Source organism: Ictalurus furcatus, chromosome 13, assembly GCF_023375685.1.
Source record: "Ictalurus furcatus strain D&B chromosome 13, Billie_1.0, whole genome shotgun sequence".
Taxonomy (NCBI): domain Eukaryota; kingdom Metazoa; phylum Chordata; class Actinopteri; order Siluriformes; family Ictaluridae; genus Ictalurus; species Ictalurus furcatus.
In genome coordinates this window covers 12,477,768-12,491,431 of record NC_071267.1, presented here as the reverse complement: position 1 = coordinate 12,491,431, position 13,664 = coordinate 12,477,768, and the positions used below count along the sequence as shown (strand labels likewise).

General features: G+C 39.8%; 1 protein-coding gene across 1 annotated transcript; it reads left to right on the top strand.

The window, feature by feature from the left end:
- Positions 1–946: 946 nt before the first annotated feature.
- Positions 947–11,851, top strand: gspt1 (G1 to S phase transition 1). Its single transcript, XM_053640273.1, has 14 exons — positions 947–1,337; positions 2,910–2,951; positions 5,322–5,561; positions 5,678–5,711; positions 5,803–5,880; positions 6,351–6,531; positions 6,860–7,014; positions 7,159–7,299; positions 7,620–7,713; positions 8,574–8,654; positions 8,748–8,921; positions 9,017–9,106; positions 9,194–9,362; positions 10,755–11,851. Exons 1-14 carry the CDS (start codon positions 1,175–1,177, stop codon positions 10,805–10,807), a joined length of 1,695 nt encoding a protein of 564 aa, XP_053496248.1. The 5' UTR covers positions 947–1,174; the 3' UTR covers positions 10,808–11,851.
- Positions 11,852–13,664: the final 1,813 nt, after the last annotated feature.

Sequence of the window (13,664 nt, the reverse complement as noted above, 5' to 3'; positions counted from 1 at the left end):
AAATCCATCCATTTACTATATTATCATAGCCTGGAGCCTATGCCTTGGCCTTGGTGTACAGGGTGGGGTTGTTGTGGAAATTAGACAACACTCACAGACTCATCCTCTGAAGGTAAAAAGGTTTATTACAGAAAGATGGTTAATACAGGATAGAATAAAGCAGGATAGGATAATGAGAGCACTCTGAAGCACTTGTGCTGAACCACTACTATATATATATGAAAAGCAGAGCATGACACACTTCTGTGTACCGATAAGAAGCGGTGTGAGGCAGTTCAAACAGGCTTTGTTTTAGGATCTTGGAAGATGTGCAGACAAACCTTGAACAGAAGAACATGTTTGTGTCTCTGTAAGCAGATAAACAATCTGTTCTGATCTCAGTGACATGACCTGGACTTCTGAGGTGTTATCCTCAGATGAACAGAAAAAGAACAAAACTGTTACAAAGTAAAAATGAGTAATTTCCCTCACAGGGTACACCCTGGACTGAGTGCTAACCCATCACAGGGCACACGCACACACACACACACACACACTATGGACAATTTGGAAATGCCAATCAGGCGACGGTGCATGTCTTTGGACTAGGGGAGGAAACCAGAGTACCCGGAGGAAACCCTCGAAGCATGATCACAGAAAGGAAATGTTTTACAGGTTTAGAGTTTAATTTATAAATATAGTTACACAAACTAATTAACGAAGGCCTTCTACAAAATGTTTTACAAGAACAGTTCTCAACCAGCTGCCCTTAGAATTGTGTTTGGAGATTTTTAGTATAAGTGTGTTTAAAGTTTTGCAGCTTTTACTGTCAAATACAGTGTGATAATCGCTCACACCACACTATATTGTGTGGTTGACTGTGAGAACTGTTGGTTTGTTGGTTGTTTTCAGAGGTCCTGCTCCACAGTGTCTGGCTTCACACACTGAACCCTGAAGCACTCGTGCAGGAAGCAGGCGCAGTGAGCTAACTGTCCGCGCTGGGGGAGCGGAAGAGCAGCAGGCTCATGCCGTAAATCCGCTCACGGTTCTGCATATAAACACACATATACACACACACACACACACACACATTGCCAGTTATCTGGAGCAGTCCAAAACAAGGCGAAGGTGTCAGGTGTAACCGCGTGTCAGGGACGAGCTTTCTGTGCGGCTGTGGCTGTAGTTCGAGCTCACTATGGACCAGAGAGACTCGGCGCCTGAGAGCTGGGAGGAGGACGATGTGGAGGCCCAGGCCGACGCCGAGCTCCAGTCTGCCTTCACCAGCCTCAACGTCAACGCACCAGAGTTTGTACCGTCGTTCGTACCCAGAGCGTCTCCACGCAGCACCGGGTCCCACGGTAAACCCACACCCACAACACGGGCTCGTATTCGCCGTGCTCCCTGCTCAGCAGCCCCGTTAGAGCAGAGAGCGCTGTAGTGGGGTAGTTAGCTTAGCAGCTGCCACGCTCAACAGCTGTCAAGGGTTTTTTTTTCTTCAAACGCTAAGATACACGAAACGAAAATAAACCGCGAGGGTTATCGCGCATATTCTCAGGTCTCTCTGTATAATTATTATTCCAGTGTGTAATGAAACCGCTAGCGTGTAACGTTTCGGTTTATTTTGTGTTGGGGGAAAATGGCCACTACTGGCTAGTGAGGTGGCTGGGAGACTACGTCAGCTCTGTGAATGCCAGCGAATAAATAACTGTGTAAGTGGAATAAGGATTGTATTATTATTATTATTATTATTATTATTATTATTATTATTATTCAAGAGCTGTGCAGAGCTACGCATTTTATAATTCCTTCCTAACCATAAGATATTTAGACTTACTGACTTTCTACAGACTTCTGTGTTTAAGATATGTCAGACATTAACAGCAATGAAGAGAAACACTGTCCAATATGTTCACCAAAATAACACACACAGACACAGCACTGGGATGCCAGCAGGGATTTTTGGCCTCCTGTCAGATGAAGTCCCGTTTCCAAATGTATATTGTGTATATTGAGTCCTGTTTTTGGCCCCATGTTTACTTTGGGCCTCAGCTCACACCCTCATTATAGTGTCCCTGACACACACATCTGAACTGATACCAGTTCAGGGTTTCAAGCCAAAATACCAATATTTAGTACAATATATTCAGGACATCCCTATTTTTAAGTGTTTTTTGTTTTGTTTTCTTTTGTTCTTAATTGTAAAGAACTTTCGATCGAACGCTAAATAACTGAGTTAATATCATTAATGTCATTGTTTGTGACTTTAGTACTATTATTGTTTTCATCTATCATTACTATTTGTACATCATATTATACACTGGGTCCCAAAGTCTCCATACATAGGGGAAAGGAACACTTCTGAGCAAAATGTAACTTTATTTACAAAGCATCGTCTACACGATTGCCATTTCTTCGTGCATGCGCGCGCACACACACACACACACACACACACACACACACACACACACACACACACACAGAGTTGTCACTCCTCCTCAGGATGAACTCATGTGAACACATCTGGTGTTATGCATGTAATTGCATGTTCATCATAGCCTTGTGACAGCTTCTTGATCCAGCCATGGAAACGGTTTCAATATGTTCTTCTTTTGTCAAAGGCATTTGTAAAGGCTCAAGTATGAAACATTTTTGAAGACATTTTGCTAAAAATTGTTCATTTCCCTATATTTATGGAGACTTTTGGGACACCCTGTATATGTGTATTTATGTCTTAGTTATATTGCAGTGTCCATTGTATCATTATGTCATTTAGATTGCCCTGTATGGATAATTCAAATTTAAGTGAATTTTATTTAATATTTTTGCATATTATATGTTTTTCATGATCTACATTTAACAGCATGTATCTTGTGCTCTGCAGACATCAGTCAGTACCATACAGTTTAAGATGTATAGTGTTCTCTGTTTAGGTCCAGACCCAGTTACGAACATGGAGATCTCAGAACCAGTAGGTAAGTGTGCTTTAACCTTTAAAACATATCATTATTTAAAGTGAGCAGAACTCATGGCTACTGATGTTTTCCAGATCAGTGAGTGCAAATTAGAGCACTTACATTTCTACCAATTATGGTGGTGTAGTGCTGTCATTAGTGATAGTTCAGCTATATAGAGGCCAGCTGGAGATTGTACAGCCTGGCTCATGTAACACGCTCATGTTTCACGCCTTCTCTCTGCTCAACTCCTGCACCTATAGCCAGGGACTGAAGAGTCCCCAAACAGCAGATAGCCATAACCAGAATAACAAATTTAAGAGTTATTATTGTCTCAGAAATGTGATCAGCATTGAAAAGAAATTGGGAACTAATATCTCATGAGGTTAGTTATTCCCAGGATTGTCCAAGGTCAACAGCTGTGTGCAGGATTACTGACTTGTGGAATTCCACTGATCAGTTAATGAACACTTTGCTTGGTGCTGTTTTGCAGGTGCACAATTTTATCATAGCATTAGCATGATAGAGATGCACCGATACTAAATTTCTCAGCCGATAGGATAACCGATTATTCAGTGATATCGGCCGATACCGATAGTTCTGCCTTTTATGCCTTCTTTTAAATGAATAATAATTAATTCCACAAATCTGAAAGAAATGCAAATAAAAACTTTATTCTCTCCATTTCAACAAGTTGTTTCACAGTAACTGGTGTCATAAACAGAAAACACATTACTCAAATTAACATTAACACATGAACTAAATTCTGAAGATTAAAGTAAGATTTCTTAACTTATTGAATGTTATTAATTCATATTAACATTGACTGAATTCTAAAAAAAAACCTCCTGTTAGTCTCACATTCACTCTCCACAAACAAAAGCATTTCTACTTGCATTTCAACTGGTAATATATAATATAAACTTTTTCATATATTACCATTAATTTGATATGAAGTGTACTACTCTACAAATATATTTTTCTGTGCTATATATATATATATATATATATATATATATATATATATACACTACTTTTTTGTCAACTCAGCTTCATTGAAATCTTTCATCAGTGTACTGACGCTTTAATTCAGCGCGAACCGCGAGGCAAAAAAAATGTTTAGACTCGACGCCGAAACTCACTGCTTCTGCTCTGCTGCAGCATGCGGTGTAAAATTTTAGCCGTGCAGAGATTACAAACTGCAGTTTTGTCGTCATCCCACACAGGAGACATCTTTTTTACACACAGCACGAAATTGATGTTTTCCCGCCCTCTTTTGATTGACAGGATATAATCGGTCCTGATAATCGGATGTTTTTAAACTATCAGCCGATACCGTGAAAAAAATTGCCTTTATCTGCCAATACCAATTATTGGCCGATACATCGGTGCATCTCTAACAGTACGGTATGTATAATTGCCTCTTTGAACAGTGCAGTAAGTCCATTTGACAGTTTATTTAGCGAGGCTTTGAATCCTGCTAATTTAAGGAGCAGAAATATGTTCTTTTCTTAAAATTCCTATCTGTCCAAGAGAGTAAAATTGGCCATGGTCTCAGGGAGGGAGGGGTGACATACTCTTTCTCCCCTATCAATCACAGAGACACTTGCCAATCATGCGCATCTGTGAGCTCTTGTATACAGAAGTCGGTGGATAGCGCTTTCCTCTGAGTGTGTCAAACACTGTGTCTCTGACCAAATCAGAAGACTCGTGTTTGCCCTGGATTTCACCGTCATATTAACCATATTCAGTATGAAGTTTATATGATGTTTGTAAACGTACACTTATCTATGCCACAATGCACTTACTCTCTGCAATCTGCCTTCACTGTTCACTCCTGATTCACATTTGCCACCATGCACTTGTGAACCAAAAAGTTAATTAAATTAATTAAGCAACTCTTGCTAGAGCAATGATTTGTCTGAGTTACTAACAGTTTAACCTGCATTTCCGTTGTGCGGTGCCATTACCCAACTCCCACACTCGCACAGACCTGCTCTACTGGTTAAAATGCAGTGGTAGGTGTGCCTCAGCCCACAGCGTGTCATTTATTTGCTTAATTATGCTGGTTCATTGCAAATAGAGATAAAGCTTTGTCTCCTCAAGCAGCAAACCTGCTGAATATCAGTCTATAGTCCTGAAGCATATTTCGAAGCATATATCTCATTCCTATTATTTTACTGCATAAGTTTCATTTTTTTATTCACTTTTACTCTGGTGTCAGCTTTTTTCACCTCAGTAACAAGACCGCATATGTAAATGGATAGGAGACACATTTGGTTATAAACCTACTATAACAAATCAGTTATAGAAAGTTGCCATGGCAAAACGAGCAGAATAACCTACAAAATCTGTGCGTTAGCATTCACTGATGTCATTCTGCCTCTTTAGCTGCTGTGGAGAATGGAGAGACAGATACTGCCACAGCGGAGTCATGGGAGGAGAAGGGTGAACCGGATGAAGTGGAGGCAGGAGGTGGGGCTATGGGGGAGAGTGGACCTGTTCGGGAAGAAGCCCAAGATGAGATGATGATGGAGGAGGATGAGGAAATGCCCGCCCCTAAACTGCCTCCTCCTCTCCCAGATGCCCCAAAGAAGGAGCATGTTAATGTGGTGTTCATTGGACATGTGGGTGCGTCTGTGTACAGTGCCTTCATAGCAGCCACTTAATATTTACCCAGTTTTATTATTATCGTTGTTTCAAGACTATTTTATCTTATTATGCTCCCCTTTTGCTTTGTGTATAAGATGCTGGCAAGTCGACAATTGGTGGACAAATCATGTGAGTTATGCAGCCTTTACATTTTCTGTTTAAACCATGTTAATTAAATGAGCAAATCTGTAAGGTATTAATTCTAAGCTTTTTCCTTCAGGTATTTGACTGGCATGGTGGACAAACGGACCCTGGAGAAATATGAAAGGGAAGCAAAAGAAAAGAACAGGGAGACATGGTAAAAATGCTTTATTGGGTCATTTATGCTTTTTTTTTATATTTATTTTATTTAAAGCTGCAGTACTGGACTTTTGCTTTTCTATCACCATCTCTGTTTGAAACATGGAACTGTTACTTGGTGATTTATTTATTTATTTTTCTGTTTACGGAAATGACGTAATCACGCAGAGGTGTGGTGACGTCAAAGGCCACGCAAACTGACCTTTCCTGTGAAATCCGACCCGACAGCTCAAATTATAAATCATTATTTTAAGCTCACTCTTGGGAATCAGGGTATGGTTAGGAGACAGTTTTGAGCACTGATTTTTTTTATGTACTTGCTCAATAATTGATTTTTGTTCTTTTTTTAACCAAAAAATGTTACTGCAGCTTTAATGTGTGTGCTGAAAAGTATGGTATTTACTATTCAAATATTTTGTAGCTGTAGTTACATTTATGTAATAATATTTGAATAACTTTTCTTTACAGGTATCTCTCTTGGGCTTTAGACACAAATCAGGAGGAGAGAGACAAGGGGAAAACAGTAGAAGTCGGACGAGCATATTTCGAAACTGAGAAAAAGCACTTTACCATCCTGGATGCCCCGGGCCATAAAAGCTTTGTGCCCAACATGATAGGTGGAGCCTCACAGGCTGACTTGGCAGTGCTGGTTAGTTTCTTACTATCCTCGATATTTTACTGCTAACAGCCGGTGCTGTACTTCTGATGCTGCGTGGGAGGTGAAATATCAAGGTTGTGTTGAGAAGACTGAATCTCTGCTAGTTTTGCTGAATGTGTTCGGTCTTTATCTTCTTTCAGTAAAATGTCAGGAATGGTTCTTTTGTTCACTTTTTTTGCAACAGACTATTGATTTATCTGTCAGCTCTCCAATCTAAGTGTTTTTTTTCCTTCCACTAAGTTTTGCAGAGATTTTCAGTCTCGTTTTGAGCGGGATTAATTCTTTCTTTCTTTTTTAAAAAAAAATCCTGTCTTGCCAGGTTATCTCTGCCAGAAAAGGTGAGTTTGAGACAGGCTTTGAAAAGGGCGGTCAGACCCGTGAGCATGCCATGCTGGCCAAAACAGCTGGAGTCAAACACTTGATAGTCCTCATCAACAAAATGGACGATCCCACAGTAAACTGGAGCTTGGATAGGTAAATAAAGCATGTTTCCATGACAACAGTGAAATGAACAGCATAGCCATCACAAACTGAATACGAGAGTTCAGTTTAGTGCAAACGTTTTACTATGTTTATGGTCATTCAGTGGCATTTTACTAAAACATCTTTTCTCCATAGATATGAGGAATGTAAAGAGAAATTAGTGCCATTTTTAAAGAAGGTGGGCTTTAATCCAAAGAAAGACATCCACTTCATGCCCTGTTCTGGACTGACTGGAGCCAACTTAAAGGAATCTTCTGAGATGTGTCCCTGGTACACGTAAGTGAAGCTTAGAACACTCTAACACCGTGGCACAGTGGATTTAGACCAAACATATTCTTGAGCACTCCAACCAAGACTCTGTCTGTTCAGAAGAAATGTCGGATCGATTCCTAGTGGTGCCACGCCTGTCCATTTCATAACAACACGTTTCAGTTCGTCTGTATTGTGTGGTAAACTTTCTCCTCAAAATTTGCACAGTAATGATAATTACACTGATGGGCATAAATAAGAATTTTAGCTAATAACTCAGTTTCCATTGTATGAAATTTATTTATTTATTTATTTATTTATTAAACCCCCCCTCCTCTCCGTTTTAGGGGGTTACCATTTATTCCACATCTGGACAGCTTGCCAAACTTCAACCGATCAAGTGATGGTCCCATCAGATTGCCCATTGTAGATAAGTACAGGGTAAGGCTAATATTTATATTTGGATACTGTAGTGTATTTAAGCGTTATAAATATAGGCTTGAGCTTGTGTGTAGGTGCTGAGACTGTCCTTCAATTTGAAAACAGTGTATTCTGTGAATAATATAGTATGCATTTGTGCAGACAATGTTTTCTGATGTTCTGAGGTGCCATTTGACCAAAAGGTTTCAGTAGACCTACAATACACAACTGAAAGCAGAATGTAAATATTATAAACATTAGTATTCAAACAGTGAAATTGATTGACAGTTGTAATAGATGTGCTGTATTTACTGCATTAGCACTTCTGTAGTGGACCACGTGGCCCAGCAACAAATCTGAAAACAGGACTGGCCATATCTTGTCTGAGTTTGTGTCACTTTAGTTTCTCTAGAGGTTATCGGTTCATAACGATAGACAAGTTTAGCATACTATTACTTGAAAACAATCTCACAGAGTGAGCTAGTAAGAAGGAGACACAGTGAGTTTGTTGTAATAGCATCATTAAACACAGTCATAAGACTTTTGCTTAATAGGTTTGCATCATCCAAACACTGTCAAAGGTAAAAATAAGTAGTCTGAGTAAGGGTTGTGCCTTTTTTATGACTGAATCTCAAAGGACAATCTTCATTAAAGCTCGAGGGCGGTAGGTAGGGTGTTATACCCTATCTAGGGAATTTGGGATGTTCCCTGGAAGACAAATGTGGCATCGCAGAGAGTCTGTAATATCACTACACTACTACTGAGGATTGTTATGCTGGTAGAGATGTGACTCCAGCCGGAGACATTATAAGGATGAGTCTGTGTGAACTGCATTTCACATTATAGTCAATAATCAGCCGCCGCCGCCTTTTTCTGTGCAGGACATGGGGACTGTGGTTCTTGGCAAACTGGAATCAGGGAGTATTAGCAAAGCACAACAGCTTATCATGATGCCAAACAGGGTAAGACTGCTTGAAGCACTAGAAGACTGAAATGCTGTTTTTAATTCTGAAGGTCTGTGTGGTTGAAATGTGATGTGCGGTGCGTTTTTCCAGCACACTGTGGAGGTGCTGAGCCTACTGTCCGATGATGTAGAGACAGATGACGCAGGGCCTGGAGAGAACCTGAAGCTACGTCTCAAAGGCATTGAAGAAGAGGAGATCCTCCCAGGCTTCATCTTATGCAATGCAGAGAACCTCTGCCACTCAGGGCGCACGTTTGACGCCCAGGTAGAAACGCTGATTGTAGTTGCTTGCTGTACAAGCACCTTCCTCTGTTTTTGCCCCATTCCTTGTTCTTAATGGATTTTGTTTTTGTTTTTCAGATTGTTATTATTGAACACAAATCCATTATATGTCCAGGTTACAATGCGGTCCTTCACATCCATACCTGCATAGAGGAAGTGCAGATAACAGTAAGGAACTGGTGACTTTCTCCTTGTTGCATGTATGAAGTGCTTTTCTTTATTTATTATTTAGTAAATAAATACTTCTGCTTAAAGGCCTTAATCTGTCTGGTGGACAAGAAGACAGGCGAAAAGAGCAAGACGCGTCCCCGCTTTGTCAAACAAGACCAAGTGTGCATCGCCCGTCTCAGAACGGCAGGAACGATCTGCTTAGAAACATTCAAAGACTTCCCGCAGATGGGTCGTTTCACTTTGAGGGACGAGGGTAAGATCTCATAACTTGGATCAATAAATCCTTTGAGTCTGTACTCTGTGCACACAGGGGTGAGATTGCCAAAACTATTCATTTGTTAACTAGAGAAGAATATATAAATCAGTGGTTACCAACCCTGTTCCTGGAGATCTACCTTCCTGAAGACTTTCCCTGCATCCCAATTCGCCTACTATCCATCCTAAATAGTATCCGAGATGAGAATTAGCGTGTCCCAAATCGTACTATGTTGAAACGAGTTTCCCAGAAGTACCTGGATGCTCTACTATTTCCGGTAAATTTTCAAAGTGTGGATCTGTGGACGCTTTTTTTCAGCGAACGTTTCCCACAACTCCTAGTGTGAGGGAGGAGGAGTTTTGTGACTGTTTGCTTTGTCAAATTCAAGGACACATTTTAGAGAGGTGCAAATGAGTTGTGGAAAATAAATGAAGGCAATGATGAATTAAATGTTATAGTATAAATTATATAAGGAATAATGAAGAAAAGCTGAAAGGCAACGCAGAGTTTTTTTTACGGTGACGGCATTCTCTTCCAGGCATCAACGTATTAGTATGTCCCAGTATGTGCATGCATACTCTTTTAATACACTCTGGCCAGGGTTGAGCCTTTCTGGTACCTGGTGGGACACCTCAAGGGGAAAACTAAGGTTGCTGCTGGAAGTGGTATTAGTGAGGCCAGCAGGGGGCGCTCACCCTCTGGTCTGTTTGGAGCCTAATGCCCCAGTATAGTGACGGGGACACTATACTGTAAGAACAGCACCGTCTTTCGGATGAGATGTTAAACTGAGGTCCTGACTCTCTGTGGTCGTATAAAATCCCAGGACACTTATTGTAAGATAGTAGGGTATAACCCCGGTGTCCTGGAGAAATTCCCCCATTGGCACTCTATCATGGCCCCCTAATAATCTCGATCTCTGAATTGGCTACATCACTCTCCTCTCCACTAATAGCTGGTGTGTGGTGGGCGTTCTGTTGCACTATGGCTGCCATCACATTATCCAGGTGGATGCTACACACTAGTGGTGGTTGAGGAGATCCCCCACTATGTAAAGCACTTTGAGTGTCTAGAAAAGTGCTGTATAAATGTAACTAACAAAAATAATAAAAAATAGGTATGCCAGTTGAGACGCAGAGAAAAGCTCCAACCATAATCGTGCCCACCTGACCATTTAATCATTGCCTTAAAAATTCCTGATCAACTAAAACAGGTGTGTTAGGTTTTGGTTGGAGATGAAACCTGCAGAAAGGTAGATCTCCAGGAAGAGGGTTGGTGACCACTAATGTAAACGATATTTTATAGTAATGATACTGTCTTGGAAGTCTCAATGATAAACTGAAAGTGTGGTAAATGCAGTTGTACATGAATGTGTGTCATTTCTGTTTGAAGGTAAAACGATTGCTATTGGCAAAGTTTTGAAGTTGGTGCCAGAGAAGGACTGAGTCCACACCGAAGGACTGATCTGCTGCACCAAGGGTTAGGGGGAAGGCTGCAGCATCCTACCAACTGGATTCGTCCAATCTGCTCCATTCTGTTATTCTGGATAAAACTAAGAGAAACATGTGAAAAAGGACAATATCCAAATGACAGTATGTTTTAAGAAGAACAATAAAAAAAAAAAGCTCAGTGTGACGGCTTTCTCATATTGAGAGCTCAGCTATGCCACTCATGTAGCCCAATTTTAAAGCCAGCCCATTTCCACAGGCCCATATTCAATGACAAAATGGATGCAATCTTCTTATAGACTATTGGGATTTTTAACTGCCCTCTTGTTTGAAGGATTAAGCCATTCCTTTGTTAACTGTCCTTAAGCAATCTGAAACTGACAACGCACATAGATTTTCTGAAAATAAGATCTCAAATGTTCATCAGGGTCAAGCTTGTATGGACAATTATAGATGTATAATTGGTTAAAGGTGACCTTATTTCTGAAGTCTAACTCCACCAGCACTGAAATGGGGTCCGTGCATGTATTCAGTCTGTATCATTGCCTTCTTTTCAGATCCTTTGTTTGTACAGTTTCAGACCGCTTGAGGACATGAGCACAGGAACAGCATGGAACCTTCCAAAGTTATGTTAAAGCTTTGGTCATGACTGATTTCTCTTTGCATATCTGATATCTTTCTGGTCTTCTCCTAGATCAGATCATCAGTGCATTCTCTTTGAAATCAGTACAGTTGCGATATGGACTATGCGCATGTATTTCAGTAAATGACTAGCTTTTTTTTTTTTTTTTTTTTTTTAAATAAATACACAATTTCAGTCAAATATTAATGATCATTGTAGCCCGCTGTAAACAAAACTAAACTGGATCAGGCTTCTGCACACAATTAGTCATTGCTTATCCTAAAAAAAATTGTACTCAAATAAAAAAAAAAGAACTGTGATGTTACAGTTTCTCACACTACTCAGCATCTGATCCAGATTTACGTACTTCTGTGGCGATGTCAGCATTAACTATCCAACAAAATAAAATCATAAATTGATCATTTCATCTTTCTTGTTGGCTTTGTATGCTTATTGAATTCATGTTATATCCCTAATCAGACATGTTTGTCTATTAAGTCCTTCAGCTTTGGGCCAAGATGTTGCTCAAAAGGCTTTTACTTTAATATAGATGAATGACAAATTAAAGTATCGTTGTAAGGTGCTGGACCAGCACCACCATCAACACCATTCCCAAGATTCCCTCAGTTAATGTTTTGATGACGGATGGACTAATTGGACATCTTTGTCATAGGCTGTGACACAGTATATATTCATCCCTCTGCGCTGCTGCCACATGACTTCTTGATAGTATAACTGCATGAATGAGCAGGTCTTCCTAATAAAGTAGTCTGGGAACCAGTTGCAAACTGGGTTATATGTAAAGGGAAATTGCAGAGAACAAACTAACATTAGGTGAAGGTTCTCTGAAGCTTGCTGGATTAGTGCAAGACTCCAGAGAGTTTCAAATAACTTAAAGTTTACCAGAATATCCTCAGAAGAACTGGGCTACTGCAAAGTTCCTGAAAGTTCAAAATATTTAAAAGATATGAGAAGGCTTGAGGAACAGGCTCTGAACAACAATGTGTAATGAAATGTGAATGTTCTATTTATGTAAAGAAATCTTTCCAGGAAAACCAAATGATCTGAAAAGATATGTTCTTAGACTGTTTGAGGAACCAAAAACAAACGTTTGCGAAGCCAAGACTTGTTAGCTGGGATATCAGGTGATATGATGGGAATCCACATTATCTCGTGAGACAAATTAACTGCGGCTGCGTTTATTGGGAACTTCGTTGGGAACCCAGGCTGTGTCAAACCAGCTGCCGCATCCAATCCGATTGAAGCTTTTACTGGGCGTTTGTTCAGACTTATATTTTGAAATTTGCTTAACGTTTCCGGAATTCTGTTCTGCTGGCTCCCATTCCTGGAGATTTGAAACTTTTACTCTTTACTTGCCAACCGACTACGTGTGGCTTTAATTCATTTAGAACTCGTTCAGTTAATCTACTTAATTATTAAAACAAACTGTAGTGATGGCGAGTAGAAGCTGCCTGAAGAGTTAAAGTTTTCCAGCCCGCTGTGTGTTAAAATGGTGGTGCTCAATGGCGGCCCCTAGTGGTCAAAGGAATGTGTGCTTATGTAACACGTGACAGTATTTTAGAAGACAGTACTGTCTATTAAAGGCCAATATGACATAAATACTTAGTCATATAAAGGAATTCTTAAATATATATATATGAGAGAGAGAGAGAGGTGTGTGTGTGTGTATATATATATATACACACACACACACACATATATATATATATATATATGTTATTGAAGTATTCAAATCTAGGAACAGTGGCAGTGTTTCTTTAAATGGACAGTGTTGAAATGGTGATGAAATGCTTGTTTAACTGGGCAGATGTAAAATGAAAATGACAAGAGAAATTTAATTTTATTCCTGCTAGCTTCATCCCACAATACTACCACTGACAACAACCCATACATTGTATGGGAGAACTGTGACATTATACGGTATATATCTATCTAGTATCTTTATTTTTGCTGAGACTTTTGGGCTAAACAGTGGCATATAAATATAATACATAAGGACTATAGGGGTGGGTATAACTGGCAATATCCCACCGTAAAAGGCTATAAAGATACAATATTCTCTCCAAATAGAAAATCTTTGATATAAAAAGATAATCAAAGAAAGCCAAGGGACTTGGGAGATTACAATTTAGGCTCAAGGTATGGTAAGATCATTTTCATGGTGAAAGCTTGGTCATCATCTTTCTAACAGCTGATTGAGCTGTTTATGTG